Source organism: Oncorhynchus keta, unplaced genomic scaffold (assembly GCF_023373465.1).
Source record: "Oncorhynchus keta strain PuntledgeMale-10-30-2019 unplaced genomic scaffold, Oket_V2 Un_contig_1188_pilon_pilon, whole genome shotgun sequence".
In the NCBI taxonomy this organism is placed as follows: Eukaryota; Metazoa; Chordata; class Actinopteri; order Salmoniformes; family Salmonidae; genus Oncorhynchus; species Oncorhynchus keta.
In genome coordinates, this window is record NW_026277667.1 from 191,346 (window position 1) to 212,500 (window position 21,155).

The 21,155-nt window shown below is 44.9% G+C and overlaps 1 protein-coding gene across 10 annotated transcripts in view; it reads left to right on the top strand.

Moving 5' to 3' along the window:
* LOC118375936 (voltage-dependent P/Q-type calcium channel subunit alpha-1A-like) overlaps nt 1-21,155 on the top strand; it is a 155,722-nt gene that overhangs the window by 119,251 nt on the left and 15,316 nt on the right. For 6 of the 10 annotated variants that reach the window (XM_052500682.1, XM_052500687.1, XM_052500685.1 and 3 more), the window contains 5 exons: nt 490-597; nt 8,701-8,807; nt 13,041-13,144; nt 15,386-15,521; nt 19,453-19,566. In XM_052500682.1, the coding sequence (XP_052356642.1) occupies nt 490-597; nt 8,701-8,807; nt 13,041-13,144; nt 15,386-15,521; nt 19,453-19,566 (569 nt within the window). The remainder of the gene's footprint in view (nt 1-489; nt 598-8,700; nt 8,808-13,040; nt 13,145-15,385; nt 15,522-19,452; nt 19,567-21,155) is intronic. The other 4 variants (XM_052500683.1, XM_052500686.1, XM_052500688.1 and 1 more) reach the window with 3 other exon arrangements.

The window sequence follows — 21,155 nt, forward strand, 5'->3', positions numbered from 1 at the left end:
GTTCTTATTAACCAATAGAATGTAATGTGTACTACCAGCCATACTGTCAGTGTAATAGGGTTTCAAATAGGCTACAGTTCTCATTTGGTAGACTTTGTAGAGTTCCTATGTGAAATAACAATCATAGTTTCAATGTAATTAAGTCTCACTTTATTTGGTTGGCCCAATTAAAGTGAAGATGGCCAGACATTTAATCCCCATGTCTCTGTGTTACATGGCTCATCCACACTATACATTTAAACTGGGAGTCAAAGCTCACCTCTATTAACAAACACATTCTCTTGTGTCTGTGTGCTTGTGTGTGTTTTCATGTCTGTGCGTCAATTCTTACACCTCTATGGCTCTGCTGTGTATTTGTATTGATGTGAATGTGTGTGTTTATGTGTGTGTGTTGCTATTAAATGTGTGTGTATACACTGGTGCGTGTGTATGTGTGCCTGCTTGTGTGCATGTGCCTGCTTGTGTGTGTGTGTCATTGCGTGTGTGTAGGAGGTGTGGACAAACACCAGATGGATGCAGAGCTGAGGAAAGAGATGATGGCGATTTGGCCCAATCTCTCCCAGAAGACCCTTGACCTCTTAGTCACGCCACATAAGTGTAAGTTGCAGTGTGTTTGGACCGCGACGCGATGCCAGTGTCTGTCTACTTCTTCATGCCACCCGAGGACAGCTTCTCTCAAACAGTCTCCTTCACTGCTGCACCCTCTGATACAGCAGGCACAGCCCCCCCCACACACACACACTTATTATGTACACATAGACACATATCAGTCCAATCCTCGAACACGACACACTTAATTTTGGATCTCCATCTCCAGCCTCCATACACCTCCACCAGCCCTTGCCCCATTTCCCTACAGCAGGCCATGTACCCCATACCCCAGCCCCAGTCCCCACACACCCATATAGACCTCTTTTCTTTCACCCATATCACACCTCCACCCAACCTAACAACTGTACACAGCAGGCCTCATCCTAAAGGCCCAATGCAATACTTCCAACAGCCCATTCCACTGATTCCAGGCCTGTTCTGTAGGCCCAACATCACGCCTCCACCAGATCCAATACCAGCAGGCTGTCTGCCCAGCTCTGTGCCTGAGATCAGGGGGTGCCTCTCTATAGACCAACTCTCTATAGTAGTCTTTTCACTCCAGGGGTTTAGTTTATACAGTACTACTGTTGGTCAGAAAACTCCAGGGGTTTAGTTCATAGAATACTACTGTCGGTCAGAACACTCCAGGGGTTTAGTTTATACAATACTACTGTAGGTCAGAACACTACAGGGGTTTAGTTCATACAGTACTACTGTAGGTCAGAACACTCCAGGGATTTAGTTCATACAGTACTACTGTAGGTCAGAACACTCCAGGGGTTTAGTTCATACAGTACTACTGTAGGTCAGAACACTCCAGGGGTTTAGTTCATAGAATACTACTGTCAGTCAGAACACTCCAGGGGTTTAGTTTATACAATACTACTGTAGGTCAGAACACTCCAGGGGTTTAGTTTATACAGTACTACAGTAGGTCAGAACACTCCAGGGGTTTAGTTAATACAGTACTACTGTAGGTCAGAACACTCCAGGGGTTTAGTTCATACAGTACTACTGTAGGTCAGAACACTCCAGGGGTTTAGTTCATACAGTACTACTGTAGGTCAGAACACTCCAGGGGTTTATTTCATACAGTACTACTGTAGGTCAGAACACTCCAGGGGTTTATTTCATACAGTACTACTGTAGGTCAGAACACTCCAGGGGTTTAGTTCATACAGTACCCCTGTAGGTCAGAACACTCCAGGGGTTTAGTTCATACAGTACTACTGTAGGTCAGAACAATCCAGGGGTTTAGTTTATACAGTACTACTGTAGGTCAGAACACTCCAGGGGTTTAGTTCATACAGTAATACTGTAGGTCAGAACACTCCAGGGGTTTATTTCATACAGTACTACTGTAGGTCAGAACACTCCAGGGGTTTATTTCATACAGTGCTGCTGTAGGTCAGAACACTCCAGGGGTTTAGTTCATACAGCACTACTGTAGGTCAGAACACTCCAGGGGTTTAGTTCATACAGTACTACTGTAGGTCAGAACACTCCAGGGGTTTATTTCATACAGTGCTGCTGTAGGTCAGAACACTCCAGGGGTTTAGTTCATACAGCACTACTGTAGGTCAGAACACTCCAGGGGTCTAGTTCATACAGTACTACTGTAGGTCAGAACACTCAAGGGGTTTAGTTCATACTGTACTACTGTAGGTCAGAATAATCCAGGGGTTTATTTCATACAGTACTACTGTAGATCAGACCACTCCAGGGGTTTAGTTCATACAGTACTACTGTAGGTCAGAACACTCCAGGGGTTTAGGTCATACAGTACTACTGTAGGTCAGAACACTCCAGGTGTTTAGTTCATACAGTACTACTGTTGGTCAGAACACTCCAGGGGTTTAGTTTATACAGTACTACTGTAGGTCAGAACACTCCAGGGGTTTAGTTTATACAGTACTACTGTAGGTCAGAACACTCCAGGGGTTTAGTTCATACAGTACTACTGTAGGTCAGAACACTCCAGGGGTTTAGTTCATACAGTACTACTGTAGGTCAGAACACTCCAGGGGTTTAGTTCATACAATACTACTGTAGGTCAGAACACTCCAGGTGTTTAGTTCATACAGTACTACTGTTGGTCAGTGGTTTAGTTCATACAGTACTACTGTAGGTCAGAACACTCGAGGGGTTTAGTTCATACAGTACTACTGTAGGTCAGAACACTCCAGGGGTTTAGTTCATACAGTACTACTGTAGGTCGGAACACTCCAGGGGTTTAGTTCATACAGTACTACTGTAGGTCAGAACACTCCAGGGGTTTAGTTCATACAGTACTACTGTAGGTCAGAACACTCCAGGGGTTTTGTTCATACAGCACTACTGTAGGTCAGAACACTCCAGGGGTTTAGGTCATACAGTACTACTGTAGGTCAGAACACTCCAGGGGTCTAGTTCATACAGTACTACTGTAGGTCAGAACACTCAAGGGGTTTAGTTCATACAGTACTACTGTAGGTCAGAACACTCCAGGGGTTTAGTTCATACAGTACTACTGTAGGTCAGAACACAGGGGTCAGAACACTCCAGGGGTTTAGTTCATACAGTACTACTGTAGGTTAGAACACTCCAGGGGTTTAGTTCATACAGTACTACTGTAGGTCAGAACACTCCAGGGGTTTTGTTCATACAGCACTACTGTAGGTCAGAACACTCCAGGGGTTTAGTTCATACAGTACTACTGTAGGTCAGAACACTCCAGGGGTATAGTTCATACAGTACTACTGTAGGTCAGAACACTCAAGGGGTTTAGTTCATACAGTACTACTGTAGGTCAGAACACTCCAGGGGTTTATTTCATACAGTACTATTGTAGGTCAGAACACTCCAGGGGTTTAGTTCATACAGTACTACTGTAGGTCAGAACACTCCAGGGGTTTAGTTCATACAGTACTACTGTAGGTCAGAACACTCCAGGGGTTTAGTTCATACAGTACTACTGTAGGTCAGAACACTCCAGGGGTCTAGTTCATACAGTACTACTGTAGGTCAGAACACTCCAGGGGTTTAGTTCATACAGTACTACTGTAGGTCAGAACACTCCAGGGGTTTAGTTCATACAGTACTACTGTAGGTCAGAACACTCCAGGGGTTTAGTTCATACAGTACTACTGTAGGTCAGAACACTACAGGGGTTTAGTTCATACAGTACTACTGTAGGTCAGAACACTCAAGGGGTTTAGTTCATACAGTACTACTGTAGATCAGAACACTCCAGGGGTTTAGTTCATACAGTACTACTATAGGTCAGAACACTCCAGGGGTTTAGTTCATACAGTACTACTGTAGGTCAGAACAATCCAGGGGTTTAGTTCATACAGTACTACTGTAGGTCAGAACACTCCAGGGGTTTAGTTCATACAGTACTACTGTAGGTCAGAACACTCCAGGGGTTTAGTTCATACAGTACTACAGTAGGTCAGAACACTCCAGGGGTTTAGTTAATACAGTAATACTGTAGGTCAGAACACTCCAGGGGTTTAGTTCATACAGTACTACTGTAGGTCTGAACACTCCAGGGGTTTATTTCATACAGTACTACTGTAGGTCAGAACACTCCAGGGGTTTATTTCATACAGTACTACTGTAGGTCAGAACACTCCAGGGGTTTAGTTCATACAGTACCCCTGTAGGTCAGAACACTCCAGGGGTTTAGTTCATACAGTACTACTGTAGGTCAGAACAATCCAGGGGTTTAGTTTATACAGTACTAATGTAGGTCAGAACACTCCAGGGGTTTAGTTCATACAGTACTACTGTTGGTCAGAACACTCCAGGGGTTTAGTTTATACAGTACTACTGTAGGTCAGAACACTCCAGGGGTTTAGTTTATACAGTACTACTGTAGGTCAGAACACTCCAGGGGTTTAGTTCATACAGTACTACTGTAGGTCAGAACACTCCAGGGGTTTAGTTCATACAGTACTACTGTAGGTCAGAACACTCCAGGGGTTTAGTTCATACAATACTACTGTAGGTCAGAACACTCCAGGTGTTTAGTTCATACAGTACTACTGTTGGTCAGGGGTTTAGTTCATACAGTACTACTGTAGGTCAGAACACTCGAGGGGTTTAGTTCATACAGTACTACTGTAGGTCAGAACACTCCAGGGGTTTAGTTCATACAGTACTACTGTAGGTCGGAACACTCCAGGGGTTTAGTTCATACAGTACTACTGTAGGTCAGAACACTCCAGGGGTTTAGTTCATACAGTACTACTGTAGGTCAGAACACTCCAGGGGTTTTGTTCATACAGCACTACTGTAGGTCAGAACACTCCAGGGGTTTAGTTCATACAGTACTACTGTAGGTCAGAACACTCCAGGGGTTTATTTCATACAGTACTACTGTAGGTCAGAACACTCCAGGGGTTTAGTTCATACAGTACTACTGTAGGTCAGAACACTCCAGGGGTTTAGTTCATACAGTACTACTGTAGGTCAGAACACTCAAGGGGTTTAGTTCATACAGTACTAGTGTAGGTCAGAACACTCCAGGGGTTTATTTCATACAGTACTACTGTAGGTCAGAACACTCCAGGGGTTTATTTCATACAGTCCTACTGTAGGTATGAACACTCCAGGGGTTTAGTTCATACAGTACTACTGTAGGTCAGAACACTCCAGGGGTTTAGTTCATACAGTACTACTGTAGGTCAGAACACTCAAGGGGTTTAGTTCATACAGTACTACTGTAGGTCAGAACACTCCAGGGGTTTATTTCATACAGTACTACTGTAGGTCAGAACACTCCAGGGGTTTATTTCATACAGTACTACTGTAGGTCAGAACACTCCAGGGGTTTAGTTCATACAGTACTACTGTAGGTTAGAACACTCCAGGGGTTTAGTTCATACAGTACTACTGTAGGTCAGAACACTCCAGGGGTTTTGTTCATACAGCACTACTGTAGGTCAGAACACTCCAGGGGTTTAGTTCATACAGTACTACTGTAGGTCAGAACACTCCAGGGGTCTAGTTCATACAGTACTACTGTAGGTCAGAACACTCAAGGGGTTTAGTTCATACAGTACTACTGTAGGTCAGAACACTCCAGGGGTTTAGTTCATACAGTACTACTGTAGGTCAGAACACTCCAGGGGTTTAGTTCATACAGTACTACTGTAGGTCAGAACACTCCAGGGGTTTAGTTCATACAGTACTACTGTAGGTCAGAACACTACAGGGGTTTAGTTCATACAGTACTACTGTAGGTGAGAACACTCAAGGGGTTTAGTTCATACAGTACTACTGTAGATCAGAACACTCCAGGGGTTTAGTTCATACAGTACTACTATAGGTCAGAACACTCCAGGGGTTTAGTTCATACAGTACTACTGTAGGTCAGAACAATCCAGGGGTTTAGTTCATACAGTACTACTGTAGGTCAGAACACTCCAGGGGTTTAGTTCATACAGTACTACTGTAGGTCAGAACACTCCAGGGGTTTAGTTCATACAGTACTACTGTAGGTCAGAACACTCCAGGGGTTTAGTTCATACAGTACTACTGTAGGTCAGAACAATCCAGGGGTTTAGTTCATACAGTACTACTGTAGGTCAGAACACTCCAGGGGTTTAGTTCATACAGTACTACTGTAGGTCAGAACACTCCAGGGGTTTAGTTCATACAGTACTACTGTAGGTCAGAACACTCCAGGGGTTTAGTTCATTCAGTACTACTGTAGGTCAGAACACTGGCTGTTATGCATGTCGGAGAAATACATACAGGAGTATAAGGAATGCACAAGTGCCAAAGCACTAGTTGCTATGTAGATATTAGATGTATTTTATATGAAAGGAAGCATGATTTACAGTATAGGTAAAGGCATCTGGGTCAGGTGTGTTATAGCTACTCACCAGATTGCTAATTGTACCAAATTTTACCAGAATGCACTGGCATCTGTGCCCTGTTAATAACGTTCAAACCAAATTGAAATAAAATGTGTGGCAATTTAGCATACTGGTAAACGGTGTACAGAAATGGCCAATAGCATAATGCTGGTAAACGGTGTACAGAAATGGCCAATAGCATAAGGCTGGTAAACGGTGTACAGAAATGGCCAATATCATAAGGCTGGTAAACGGTGTACAGAAATGGCCAATAGCATAATGCTGGTAAACGGTGTACAGAAATGGCCAATAGCATAAGGCTGGTAAACGGTGTACAGAAATGGCCAATAGCATAATGCTGGTAAACGGTGTACAGAAATGGCCAATAGCATAAGGCTGGTGAACGGTGTACAGAAATGGCCAATAGCATAATGCTGGTAAACGGTGTACAGAAATGGCCAATAGCATAAGGCTGGTAAACGGTGTACAGAAATGGCCAATATCATAAGGCTGGTAAACGGTGTACAGAAATGGCCAATAGCATAAGGCTGGTAAACGGTGTACAGAAATGGCCAATATCATAAGGCTGGTAAACGGTGTACAGAAATGGCCAATATCATAAGGCTGGTAAACGGTGTACAGAAATGGCCAATAGCATAAGGCTGGTAAACGGTGTACAGAAATGGCCAATAGCATAATGCTGGTAAACGGTGTACAGAAATGGCCAATAGCATAAGGCTGGTAAACGGTGTACAGAAATGGCCAATAGCATAATGCTGGTAAACGGTGTACAGAAATGGCCAATAGCATAAGGCTGGTGAACGGTGTACAGAAATGGCCAATAGCATAATGCTGGTAAACGGTGTACAGAAATGGCCAATAGCATAATGCTGGTAAACGGTGTACAGAAATGGCCAATAGCATAATGCTGGTGAACGGTGTACAGAAATGGCCAATAGCATAATGCTGGTAAACGGTGTACAGAAATGGCCAATAGCATAATGCTGGTAAACGGTGTACAGGAATGGCCAATAACATAATGCTGGTAAACGGTGTACAGAAATGGCCAATAGCATAATGCTGGTGAACGGTGTACAGAAATGGCCAATAGCATAATGCTGGTAAACGGTGTACAGAAATGGCCAATAGCATAATGCTGGTGAACGGTGTACAGAAATGGCCAATAACATAATGCTGGTAAACGGTGTACAGAAATGGCCAATAGCATAATGCTGGTGAACGGTGTACACAAATTGCCAATAGCATAATGCTGGTAAACGGTGTACAGAAATGGCCAATAGCATAATGCTGGTGAACGGTGTACAGAAATGGCCAAAAGCATAATGCTGGTGAACGGTGTACAGAGATGGCCAATAGCATAATGCTGGTGAACGGTGTACAGAAATGGCCAATAGCATAATGCTGGTGAACGGTGTACAGAAATGGCCAATAGCATAATGCTGGTGAACGGTGTACAGAAATGGCCAATAGCATAATGCTGGTGAACGGTGTACAGAAATGGCCAATAGCATAATGCTGGTGAACGGTGTACAGAAATGGCCAATAGCATAATGCTGGTAAACGGTGTACAGAAATGGACAATAGCATAATGCTGGTGAACGGTGTACAGAAATGGCCAATAGCATAATGCTGGTGAACGGTGTACAGAAATGGCCAATAGCATAATGCTGGTGAACGGTGTACAGAAATGGCCAATAGCATAATACTGGTAAACAGTGTACAGAAATGGCCAATAGCATAAGCTCTGATTTGTTTATGTGTTTGGAGATAACAAAGTACAAGGTCCAAATTGAACTTAGTACAACATGTCCATCTTCTATTGAGAAGTAGAGGGGGAACCATCGGTCCTGCCTCAGAATATCAAAACAGCCCCAGCAGTTCTGTTAGTACTGTCCAGTCCTCTACCAGGTCCCCCATCTACACAATGAAGTGGTCTTGAGTCTTGTCTTCTGATTGAAGACCACCAGTCAGTAGAAAAACAGATATGTCTAGAAAAGATGTAAAGAAAGAAAGACTACAGTTAACCAGAGAAAGAGAAAATGTGACACATGATCATTTTTTAGTCCAAGTCTGTTTGTGAAAAGACTATCAGCTCTGTGTTCGTGTATATGTGTGTATTTGCCAGTGTGAGTGTGTGTCTCTCTCTCTGTGTGCATGCCTTGTCCCCTCTACTCCCATCCCTCTCGCTCAGGGTCCCATACGTAGTGGTCTAATCGTGCAGGGTAACTTGTCCCTCTCTCAGCAGCAACAGACCTGACGGTGGGGAAGATCTACGCTGCCATGATGATCATGGAGTACTACAGGCAGAGCAAGGCCAAGCGCTCTCAGGCGCGGCTAGAGGCGGAGCAGGTACAACTACTGTCCCTAGGAACCATCCCCAAACCTTCAGACCACGCAGACTGACTGAGGGCAGAGTCAGACTGACTAGAAATACTGCTGTGGCGCTAGTACAGGGGTCAAAGCGGAGCTGTGACAACCCATAACCACACCCACCCACAGTCTTACTATAGCATTTACTTACTACGTTATTGTAAGATCACTTGTTATCATTGACCTCACCTGGCTAAAGGTTAGAGGTCAAAGGTTAGAGGACCATTGCCATTGGGTTTACCCACTCTAGTCTTGCCTTTCTGTGTTCTTCCATCCTCCCTTCCTTCCTTGTCGGTATAAAACTCTGTGAGGCCCTCTGGTGGACAAAGTATGTCACTGGTCCATGTTATATTACATTTTTACATATTATATTATTGCTAGAGCATCTATACAGAACACCAGCTGATTATATTTCAAGCACAATTATATAATTCTGAATCACAATTATTTCTAAAGAAGAGGCACTTTTCTTGCTATAGAGAACCCTCTCGATAATCTTTGAATTGGTTTGGGCTGGATGTCTTTGTCACAGCTCCGGATGGCGAAGACTGTACAACGTTAATGTACATTCCTCACCTAAGCCTGTTCCTCTTTATCCTCCCTTTCCCTGGCTGTGAATCCACTGCTGGTGATGATGATGATGCTTGTCTTCTCAAGCCTTTTAGCCACACCCTGGCTTTGGACTGTTGCACTACACCCTGGACTGTAGCATTGCACTGTAGCCCCCTATTCCCTGTTGACAGAAATAATGCATATACAACCAATACAATGGATCTTGTGTTTATGTAGTCACATGTGAAGCCACTGACGATAAAACGTTCAAATTGTAGCAGTATTTGTAACACAGTTACAGAAACATTTTAAGTGTAAAGTAAAAGATGACGTTTTAAATTACGGAGATGGTTTTATTTTGTTTTATTTGTATTTCTCACGCACACACATACACGGTTTCCTATTTTACAGACAGAGTCCTACTCCTCCTCTCCTCCTACTTCTCCTCTCTCACTGCACTCTAAGCATGCCACTTTCCCTGCTCTGCTATGGCCTCCTGCTCACTCTCTATACACAACTCTCAGCCATGTCAATTCCTCATGACTTCATTTCTGCCATCTGGCATTCCTTCCTTGTAGGACAGCACAAGGAAGAGGTTAGTCACTAAATTCAAAGTTTAAACAGTGATCCTCTTTTTCTCTGACACATGATGTGAAGGGCGTGAGAGAGGCAGGATATTGAAAGATCTAGGAGTTAGTTGAGAGAGTCTGGCTCTGTCTGAGCTTTAATAACTGACCTCAACCCTGCCTTAATCATGTGTATAGATTTGTATACGTACATGCTTTTTGGAGAGTTGGTTGGATGGGACCTACAGTATGAGTCAGGGGATAGTTTGATTGGACAAGTCACAGGAATTCCTCAGGAACATGATGGAGCTATCTAAGGAGGATACCATCTACACAACTGTAGAAACCACCCTCTATCACCTGTCAAACTACAATGGAAGACTCATAAGACAAGCTGAGAAGACTCAAGAGTTGGTCACCCAATACTTAGTCAAGTCATTGAACATTTGACCGTGACCATGTCATATCCTTGGTCTTCATTCACAACCACAACCATACCACCCAGCTGGTCCTCGTGCTTTTACGCTAATGCTCCCAAGGTGTACTTACCCGTGACCACAAACATGTACAGAGGACAAACACTCACACACTGACGTTTCTTGGGCAACAAATATTATCAAACTTTTCAGACTCTTCAGCATGCTCACATGACATGTCACAGCCTGATGACGATAATTGATGGTGTCACTGCAACATCCTCATCCAATCGTCTCCCATCCTGCTCTCCAGCCAATGTCTGCTCTGCCACCCTTTTATCCCTACACATCCTCTCCCCTCTCCCGTGTACCCCTCTCTATACCTCCTCTTACTGAGCTGCCCTTCACTCTCCTCCCCCTTGCACCCCCACCTCTCTTCCCCTCCTTCCCAACCCCCACCCCTGCTGCTACTTGCTTAAAGAAGGACAGGAGGAGTGGACTTCCCTCCCCCTTGCACCCCCACCTCTCTTCCCCTCCTTCCCAACCCCCACCCCTGCTGCTACTTGCTTAAAGAAGGACAGGAGGAGTGGACTTCCCTCCCCCTTGCACCCCCACCTCTCTTCCCCTCCTTCCCAACCCCCACCCCTGCTGCTACTTGCTTAAAGAAGGACAGGAGGAGTGGACTTCCCTCCCCCTTGCACCCCCACCTCTCTTCCCCTCCTTCCCAACCCCCACCCCTACTGCTACTTGCTTAAAGAAGGACAGGAGGAGTGGACTTCCCTCCCCCTTGCACCCCCACCTCTCTTCCCCTCCTTCCCAACCCCCACCCCTACTGCTACTTGCTTAAAGAAGGACAGGAGGAGTGGACTTCCCTCCCCCTTGCACCATCTCAGACAGTATTATTACCATAGTGTTAGATAAGGAGAGACATAGTGAAGGGTAGCATCCATCCCAGTGATGAGCGTTTCTTCCCTGCATGATTCCAGGTAGAGCTTGTTGCCATAGATAAGCATGTGCATCATGATGTAAGACTAGGGGTGGGACCTGGAGAATGGGAATACCTTTGGTTCGGACAAGAACTGTTCCAAGTGTTTAGAAATGACGATTGGACAAATATTGTTTGGAAAAATATTTGTGCTATTTCCTTGTATGACCTGGAACCTTTGTGATCCATCCACTTTAAACTTGACCCTCCATGGCTCGTGAAATCCTTAAACCAAAACAGCTACTTACCATTGATAATCCGTTCCAGCTAGCAAGTATATACTGGCCCAGGAGTGGCCCACTGCCGGCATGGTTTATGACCCACAGCTGGAAACCAAATGCGGCCCAACAACATTTTCCCAGATATCTTACGGACATAAAAGTAGCAGTTGGTCAGTTTTAAGTGGATGTGTAATAACTGAATGACACTATATGTGGTTATTTTCACCTACACTAAGAAAAACAGGTGCTATCCAGAACCTAAAAGAGTTCTTAAGCTGTCCCCATAGGATAACCATTTGATGAACCCTTTTTGGTTCCAGATGTAACCCTTTTGGTTCCAGGTTGAACCCCTTTGGGTTCTATGTAAAAACCCTTCTACAAAGGGTTCTGCCTGGGACCCAAAACAGTTCTTCCTGGAACCAAAAAGGGTTTTCCTATGGGGACATCCAAAGAACCCTTTGGAACCCTTTTTTCCAACAGGTCTACTCCCAGTCCTCGTCTTCCTCTCTCTTTTTCATCCTTCCTCTATCCCTCTTTGTGTCCCCTTTCACTCTCGATATTCACTCACATGGACTTCTACCTCTATTCTTTCCTTTCCTCATCCTTTCCTCCTCTCTTCCTTCCTCTATCATCATGTTTATATTATTTCCTGACTATTCTCCCTCCTCTCCTTATGTGTCAACGTCTGTTTTCAACCGAGACTTTGAATGTTCTCTTCCTGGTGGATCTGTCCATTGATTTTGCACTGATGTTCTGCCTTGTTCAACTCTTCCTTATTCCCTCCCTGGTCTTGCTGTTCTACTGCTCTAATGGATTGTTGGACTGGCTCAAACTCCACCCACCGACTCTCATTTCCTGGTTGCCGATAGTGATCATTTAGCTGCTTGAGGTCAAATGGGGGTCAAAAGTCAAGGTTGAAATCCAATCAGGTCGAGAGGTAAACACTGTCTATCCTGTCGATTGGGTTGTGTATTGAATAGCACCCTTTTCATGTTATAGTGCACTTCTTTTGAATCAAAGCCTAGGTGAAAATCATAAATAGTGTCATTTTTGATGTATTCCTATGAGCAACATGCAAATTGTCTGATCAGATAAAAATACTGTAGACAAAGACCTTAATTAATGGCAGACAAATCCAGACCTCTTTGTAGCGTCCAACGGAAGACTTCCAAATCCATAGCTAGGTACTGTATACTGTAGGTCATATACAGTGGCTCTGGCTCTGGTTAATGCCCTTCATTCATGGTGACCTGGAAGTAGATGATTCATTGGCATGAGCCTTCCATTCTCACATTTACAGCAGGACTCCAACTCCCCTCCCAGAATGCGCTCTGGCTCAGTCAGCCCCTGCTGACTGAAACCCTCCCTCCTCCCTGGATGCTGTGACCTGCTCTGAACTCACTTTCTTCTCCACCTTCCCCATTTCCTGTATGTCTACCTTAAAGCCGGCGGCCATGTTGTATCTCACACAGAATCGAACGACATTACTGTTTCAGCGTGTGGAGCCGCCCTCCCCCATCCAGGACGGGCCTCTCAGCCTCCCTCCTACCCAACCGGCAGATCCCATCAACAGCCTGTGAGTAGACCCCTGTCCACCCCCTGTCCACCCCCTCCAACTCTCTCTCTGGGTCTCCCTCTCTGTCCTCTCCCTCTCTCTCTGTTTTCTCTCTCCCTCTTTCTCTGCAACCAGAGGGAGGATGGGTAGTGGCTCCACAGGTGGAGTGTCATCCACGAGAAGGAGGAGCAGGACGACACGCTGGGTGGACACGCCTCACGTGTAGAGGACCTGTGTGTGTATGTGTGTGTGTAGTGTGTTCAGAAAGGCTGGTGTATGGGTTTGTGGGGATGAGTGCATTCAGTTAGCCTCATACAAGCGCTGAATGCAAGGGTCTGATGAAGGTGATGTATATGGAGCCTGGTTTGTGTGCATGCATGCGTGTGTCCGTCTTTACCTATCCGTGTGTATACAGTGCCTTGCGAAAGTATTCGGCCCCCTTGAACTTTGCGACCTTTTGCCACATTTCAGGCTTCAAACATAAAGATATAAAACTGTATTTTTTTGTGAAGAATCAACAACAAGTGGGACACAATCATGAAGTGGAACGACATTTATTGGATATTTCAAACAAATCGAAAACTGAAAAATTGGGCGTGCAAAATTATTCAGCCCCCTTAAGTTAATACTTTGTAGCGCCACCTTTTGCTGCGATTACAGCTGTAAGTCGCTTGGGGTATGTCTCTATCAGTTTTGCACATCGAGAGACTGAAATTTTTTCCTATTCCTCCTTGCAAAACAGCTCGAGCTCAGTAGGGTTGGATGGAGAGCATTTGTGAACAGCAGTTTTCAGTTCTTTCCACAGATTCTCGATTGGATTCAGGTCTGGACTTAGACTTGGCCATTCTAACACCTGGATATCTTTATTTTTGAACCATTCCATTGTAGATGTTGCTTTATGTTTTGCATCATTGTCTTGTTGGAAGACAAATCTCCGTCCCAGTCTCAGGTCTTTTGCAGACTCCATCAGGTTTTCTTCCAGAATGGTCCTGTATTTGGCTCCATCCATCTTCCCATCAATTTTAACCATCTTCCCTGTCCCTGCTGAAGAAAAGCAGGCCCAAACCATGATGCTGCCACCACCATGTTTGACAGTGGGGATGATGTGTTCAGGGTGATGAGCTGTGTTGCTTTTACGCCATAACGTTTTGCATTGTTTCCAAAAAGTTCAATTTTGGTTTCATCTGACCAGTGCACCTTCTTCCACATGATTGGTGTGTCTCCCAGGTGGCTTGTGGCAAACTTTAAACGACACTTTTTTATGGATATCTTTAAGAAATGGCTTTCTTCTTGCCACTTTTCCATAAAGGCCAGATTTGTGCAATATACGACTGATTGTTGTCCTATGGACAGTGTCTCCCACCTCAGCTGTAGATCTCTGCAGTTCATCCAGAGTGATCATGGGCCTCTTGGCTGCATCTCTGATCAGTCTTCTTGTATGAGCTGAAAGTTTAGAGGGACGGCCAGGTCTTGGTAGATTTGCAGTGGTCTGATACTCCTTCCATTTCAATATTATCGCTTGCACAGTGCTCCTTGGGATGTTTAAAGCTCGGGAAATCTTTTTGTATCCAAATCCGGCTTTAAACTTCTTCACAACAGTATCTCGGACCTGCCTGGTGTGTTCCTTGTTCTTCATGATGCTCTCTGCGTTTTTGACGGACCTCTGAGACTATCACAGTGCAGGTGCATTCATACAGAGACTTGATTACACACAGGTGGATTGTATTTATCATCATTAGTCATTTAGGTCAACATTGGATCATTCAGAGATCCTCACTGAACTTCTGGAGAGAGTTTGCTGCACTGAAAGTAAAGGGGCTGAATAATTTTGCACGCCCAATTTTTCAGTTTTTGATTTGTTAAAAAAGTTTGAAATATCCAATAAATGTCGTTCCACTTCATGATTGTGTCCCACTTGTTGTTGATTCTTCACAAAAAAATACAGTTTTATATCTTTATGTTTGAAGCCTGAAATGTGGCAAAAGGTCGCAAAGTTCAAGGGACCGAATACTTTCGCAAGGCACTGTATATGTCCCGGGTCTGACTGTGTGTGTTGTAGACCGGTGGACGGATGGGGCGTGAGTGTGTGTGTGTGTGTGTGTGTGTGTGTGTGTGTGTGTGTGTGTGTGTGTGTGTGTGTGTGTGTGTGTGTGTGTGTGTGTGTGTGTGTGTGTGTGTGTGTGTGTGTGTGTGTGTGTGTGTGTGTGTGTGTGTGTGTGTGTGTGCGTGCAAGGGGCCTGTCTGACTGTCTGTGTGTTGTAGACCGGTGGAGGGGGGGGTTCCAGAGAGCCAGTCGTGGGTGACAGTGCGGGCTCAGGAGATGTCCCAGAGAGTAGGCAGCTGGAGTCCTGAGGGACAGCACTCTGAGGATGGCCTGGACAGCAGGCATAACTCGCAGGTAACACATACACACAGGTGCGCACACACACACACCAGCATCCAGAAGAATCCCTGGACAACAGACATAACTCAGAAGTGTATATACACGCACATGCATACGCACAAATACAGATCAATACAGTACGTGCATGTAACACGTACAGTATGTCATTGCACACAAGAACACACGAATAAATGGTTCCCAGTAAACATGAAATAGTGATTTTCTTTCATGCTTTTCATGTTTCATGTTGTCTGAACATCCACATAATTTCATTGGACTGGTTCATATAGAGCTCGTGTCCTGGTGCTCTTTCCTTACAGGATATTTAGGGTCATCATTGTTGAATCAACTCGTACACAGAGTCACTGCTGGCTCTGTTTTATTCCTGCCTGTTGTCCAATTCCATATGGTCCCTACAGCTCCTCTCCCCTATAGGCACTTAGACAGATCTGAAAGGTGTATAGGTGTAAGCAATACAGCACATTCATCTAATGGCTTTGAGTCATTACTAATCCTTTCAGATCTAGTTAGTTATTGGGAAAATGTGAACATGATGGTTTCCCTATAACCTGCCCTGATTGGCTATGCCTGCTTAAACCCTCCCACCATTCACATCCCATACCCATCTATCCCCCTCAGCCCCCAGGCCCACAACCTCCAAGCCCTAATCCCCCAAGCCCTCAGCCCCCAAACCCTCATCCCCCAAGCCCTAAATAACATAATATTATCAAAATCTAAATCAGTCTGTTTTTTTGTTGTATTGGCTGCGTCTCAATCCTTGGGATACGCCATGTCGGCCATGTCGGCCATGTCGGCCTTCTGCATTTGCGGTGGAAAGTGGCAGAACTACAGCACTGTTTGTCAGACCAGGAGACATCCCGAAAATCGGTCTTCTCACGAAAACGTCTATAGCGTCCAAATGATGGTGTTCTCCGTTTTTCCACAAGTGTCACTGGACTTGTCTGAAAGTAACCCAGTACCGGTTTAAAAAAGGAATTGAAGTATGCTATATATATACAAAAGTATGTGAACACCTCTTCAAATTAGTGGATTCGGCTGTTTCAGCCAAACCCGTTGCTGACAGGTGTATAAAATCAAGCACACAGCCATGCAATCTCCATAGACAAACATTGGCAGTAGAATGGCCTTGCTGAAGAGCTAAGTGACTTTCAATGTGGCACCGTCATAGGATGCCACCTTTCAGACAAGTCAGTTCGTCAAATTTCTTCCCTGCTAGAGCTGCTCTGGTCAACTGTAAGTGCTGTTATTGTGAAGTGGCAATGTCTAGGAGCAACAATGGCTCAGCCGCAAAGTGGTAGGCCACACAAGCTCACAGAACGGGACCGCCGAGTGCTGACGCGTGTAGCGCGTAAAACTCGTCTGTCCTCGGTTGCATCAAGTTCCAAACGGCTTCTGGAAGCAACATCAGCAAAGATATGTTCATTTATTTTATTATTGTTATTTTTTTATTTGTTTTAGGGTGTAGATCAGCTTTAATATTCCAGATTGTAGCTTCCATCAATGTAATTGTATGCATCAGTTCCAATCCCCCATATGTTTTTGGGTAAATATATATATATATACTGTATATATATTGTGCCCATCAAAGGTTCGTTTTGGACACACCTACTCATTCAAGGGTTTTTCTTTATTTTTACTAGACATCAAAACTATGAAATAGCACATATGGAATAATGTAGTAACCAGAAAAGTGTTAAACCAATCAAAATACATTTAAGATTGTTCAAAGTAGCCATCACATGCCTTGATGACAGCTTTGCACTCTCTTGGCATTCTCTCAACCAGCTTCATGAGGTAGTCACTTGGAATGTTTTTCCAGTAGTCTTGAAGGAGTTTCCACATATGCTGAGCACTTGTTGGCTGCTTTTCTTTTACTCTGTGGTCCAACCCGTCCCAAAACATCTCAATTGGGTTGAGGTCGGGTGATTGTGGAGGCCAGGTCATCTGATGAAACACTCCATCACTCTCATTCTTGGTCAAACAGCCCTTACACAGCCTGGAGTTGTGTTTTGGGACATTGTCATGTTGAAAAACAAATGATAGTCCCACTAAGCGCAAACCAGATGGGAGAGCATATCGCTGCAGAATGCTGTGGTAGCCATGCTGGTTAAGTGTGCCTTGAATTCTAAATAAATCACAGACAGTGTCACCATCAAAGCAACCCCACAACATCACACCTCCTCCTCCATGCTTCACAGAGGGAACCACACATGCACAGATCATCTGTTCACCTACTCTGCATCTCACAAAGACCAAACATCTCCAATTTGGACTCATCAGACCAAAGGACAGATTTCCACCGCTCTAATGTCCATTGCTCGTGTTTCTTGGCCCAAGCAAGTCTCTACTTGTTATTGGTGTCCTTTAGTAGTGGTATCTTTGCAACAATTCGACCCTGAAGGCCTGATTCACACAGTCTCCTCTGAAAAGTTGATGTTGAGATATGTGTCTTACTTGAACTCTGTGAAGAATTTATTTGGGTTGCAATTTCTGAGAGTGGTAACTCTAATGAAATTATCCTCTGCAGCAGAGGTAACTCTGGGTTTCCATTCCTGTGGAGATCCTCATGAGAGACAGTTTCATCATAGCGCTTAATGGTTCTTGCGACTGCACTTGAAGAAACGTTCAAAGTTCTTGACATTTTCTTAATTGACTGATCTTCATGTCTTAAAGTAATGATGGACTGTCGTTTCTCTTTACTTATTAGAGCTGTTCTTGCCATAATATGGACTTGGTCTTTTACCAAATAGGGCTATCTTCTTTATACCATCCCTACTTTGTCACAACACAACTGATTTGCTCAAATACATTAAGAAAGAAAATAAATTCCACAAATTTACTTTTACCAAGGCACACCTGTTAGTTAACCTTATATGAAATGCATTCCAGATGGCTACCTCATGAAGCTGGTTGAGAGAATGCCAAACGTGTGCAAAGCTGTCATCAAGGCAAAGGGTGGCTACTTTAAAGTATCTCAAATATAAAATATATATTGATTTGATTCACACTTTTTTGGGCTACTACATGATTCCATATATGTTATTTCATAGTTTTGATGTCTTCACTATTATTCTGCAATGTAGAAAATAGTAAAAATAAAGAAAAAACTTGAGTAGGTGTGTCCGAACCCTGCACCGAAGCCCCCTGCACCGAAGCCCCCTGTACCGAAGCCACCTGCACCGAAGCCCCCTGTACCGAAGCCCCTTGTACCTAAGCCCCCTGTACCGAAGCCCCCTGCACCGAAGCCCCCTGCATCGAAGCCCCCTATACCGAAGCCACCTGCACTGAAACCCCTGCACCGAAGCACCCTGTACCGAAGCCCCCTGTACCGAAGCCCCCTGTACCGAAGCTACCTGCACCGAAGCCCCCTGTACCGAAGCCCCTTGTACGTTATCCACCTGTACTGAAGCCCCCTGTACCGAAACCACCTGTACCGAAGCCCCCTGCACCGAAGCCCCCTGCCTCAGCCTCAGCAGTTCCTGCTCTTGATCCAAGTCCAGGTCCAAGTCCTAGCTCCTAGACCACAGCCCTAGTCCCTCGTCCTAGATCTAAACCTAGTCTTAAACCTTCCCCCGTCCCCATTTCCCAGGCTCAAACCCCAGTCCCTCCCAAACTACACTACATGCTACTGTACACCACAGGAAGCTGCTGAGGGGAAAATGGCTCATAACAATAGCTGGAACGGAGCAAATGGAATGTCATCAAACACATGGAAACCATGTTTTTGATGTATTTGATACTATTCCATTCATTCCAATCCAACCATTAACATGAGCCCGTCCTCCCCATTTAAGGTCCCACCAACCTCCTGTGCTGTGCACACGACATTCACCCACACTCATGTGGGATAAAGGATGACAAACACACCATTGTCCCCGTCATATTCCTTCATCACAGTCACGCCTGCTCTCACTCTATTTTGCAGACGGTAGAGATGAGAGAGATGGGGCGTGACGGTTACTCGGATACCGAGCGCTTTCAGCCAATAGAAGGCCACGGAAGGGCCGCTTCCATGCCACGCCTTCCAGGCGACAACCAAGTGAGCACCCCTCATTTCCTCTCCTCCCTCCCTCTCTCGCTCCCTCTAGCTTTCCATCTCCTTGACTCAATCTCCACGATAAGCTACATGACTCGAGACACACAAAGACTAGAGACAGACTATTTATAATCCAACACAGTGCATAACAAAATACTATAAAACATTGCTGAAAATGGACATCTGACACTTTCAAGCATATTTGTTTTTATAAATGCATGGTATTTGACGTGATATCATGCATTTTGACGATAGCTCCCCTTTCTATGCTGTTGAAATATCGCCCATAGGATGTTTGCCAGACAGACTTACAGGTAAGTCTTACAGACTACCGTACCAAACACCCCAACACCCCACTATTCCTCCCCTCTCCTCTCCTCTTCTCCTCCTCTACACTCATCCCCTACTGCATGGAGGTGTGTTACTGTGGTTGTCCCTTCTCATCCAGTACCAAGTCATCTCTGCTATATTGTCACACACACACTCTTTGTTTAAGGTAGTCCATCGTATCCGATGATGACTTCCACTACTGCTTGTGGGTTCACTGATGACTGTATAATCTGATGCGGGATGCACACTGTTGACACAGACAGAGCACACAAAGGCCTGTCCTGTGGAGGCCGGTGAAGTCATGGTCTACTTTCAGTCCTTTTTTCCTCGGTCAACTGCACTCCAGGGCAGAGGCCACGCCAGGTGGAGTGTTCCGCAGCAGTCTGGAGGGAGGCAGAGTTTACCCCACACTTCTTTAGTGATGTCTTCAGTTGGGTCCTTTAGACACTTTCTCTGCCCACCTGAAGAGCGACGGCCCAGTTGTAGATGTCCGTACAGCGTATTTCGCGGCTGTAGACTGTACATGTAGACTGTACATGTTTCACATCCATAAAGGAGTGTAGATACACACACTGCCTGGTAGACTGCAACTTTGGTGTGGAGGTACAGGTTGCTGTTGTCCAAAACCTTCTTCCTTAGCAGTCCAAAGGATGACAAAGTCTGTTTGACCTGATTCTGGATATCCTGGTCGAGGGGATGCTTCCAATATATTTAAAATGTGATACAATGGGAAGTGACGAGTCTGAGATGGAGAATGGAGGTGTTTCAGGCGGAGGATCAGATGACCACTGACATAGGACCTCTGTTCTTGGGATGTTAACAGACAGTCCCATTAGGCTGTATGCTCTCACAGCTGCTCTGAGTGTGACTTGTAGAGCTTCTGGGGTATGTGCCACAAGAGCGCAATCATCCGCAAACTGGAACTCAGGTACTTGTTAAGCTTTGATCTTTATGGCAGCTTGGAGCTTCCTAATGTTGAAGAATTTCCTGTCCAATCTGAAGTCCAGGGTCACCCCACTCTCTGTTTCAGTGTTCTTGTGCAGGACTGCTGTGACACAGGAAGAAGACATTGAATAGGACCGGCACAAGCACACACCCTTGCCTCACACCAGTACCAATTCTTAAAGGGTTCAGACTCCTGATGGCTAATTCTTACTCTGGCCACTATCTCCTCAAGGATCTGATGCAGGACGTTCACACATGTCCCAGTGCAGCCATACTGCAGGAGGACCTTCCAAAGGAGTTCACGGTGTACTGTGTCA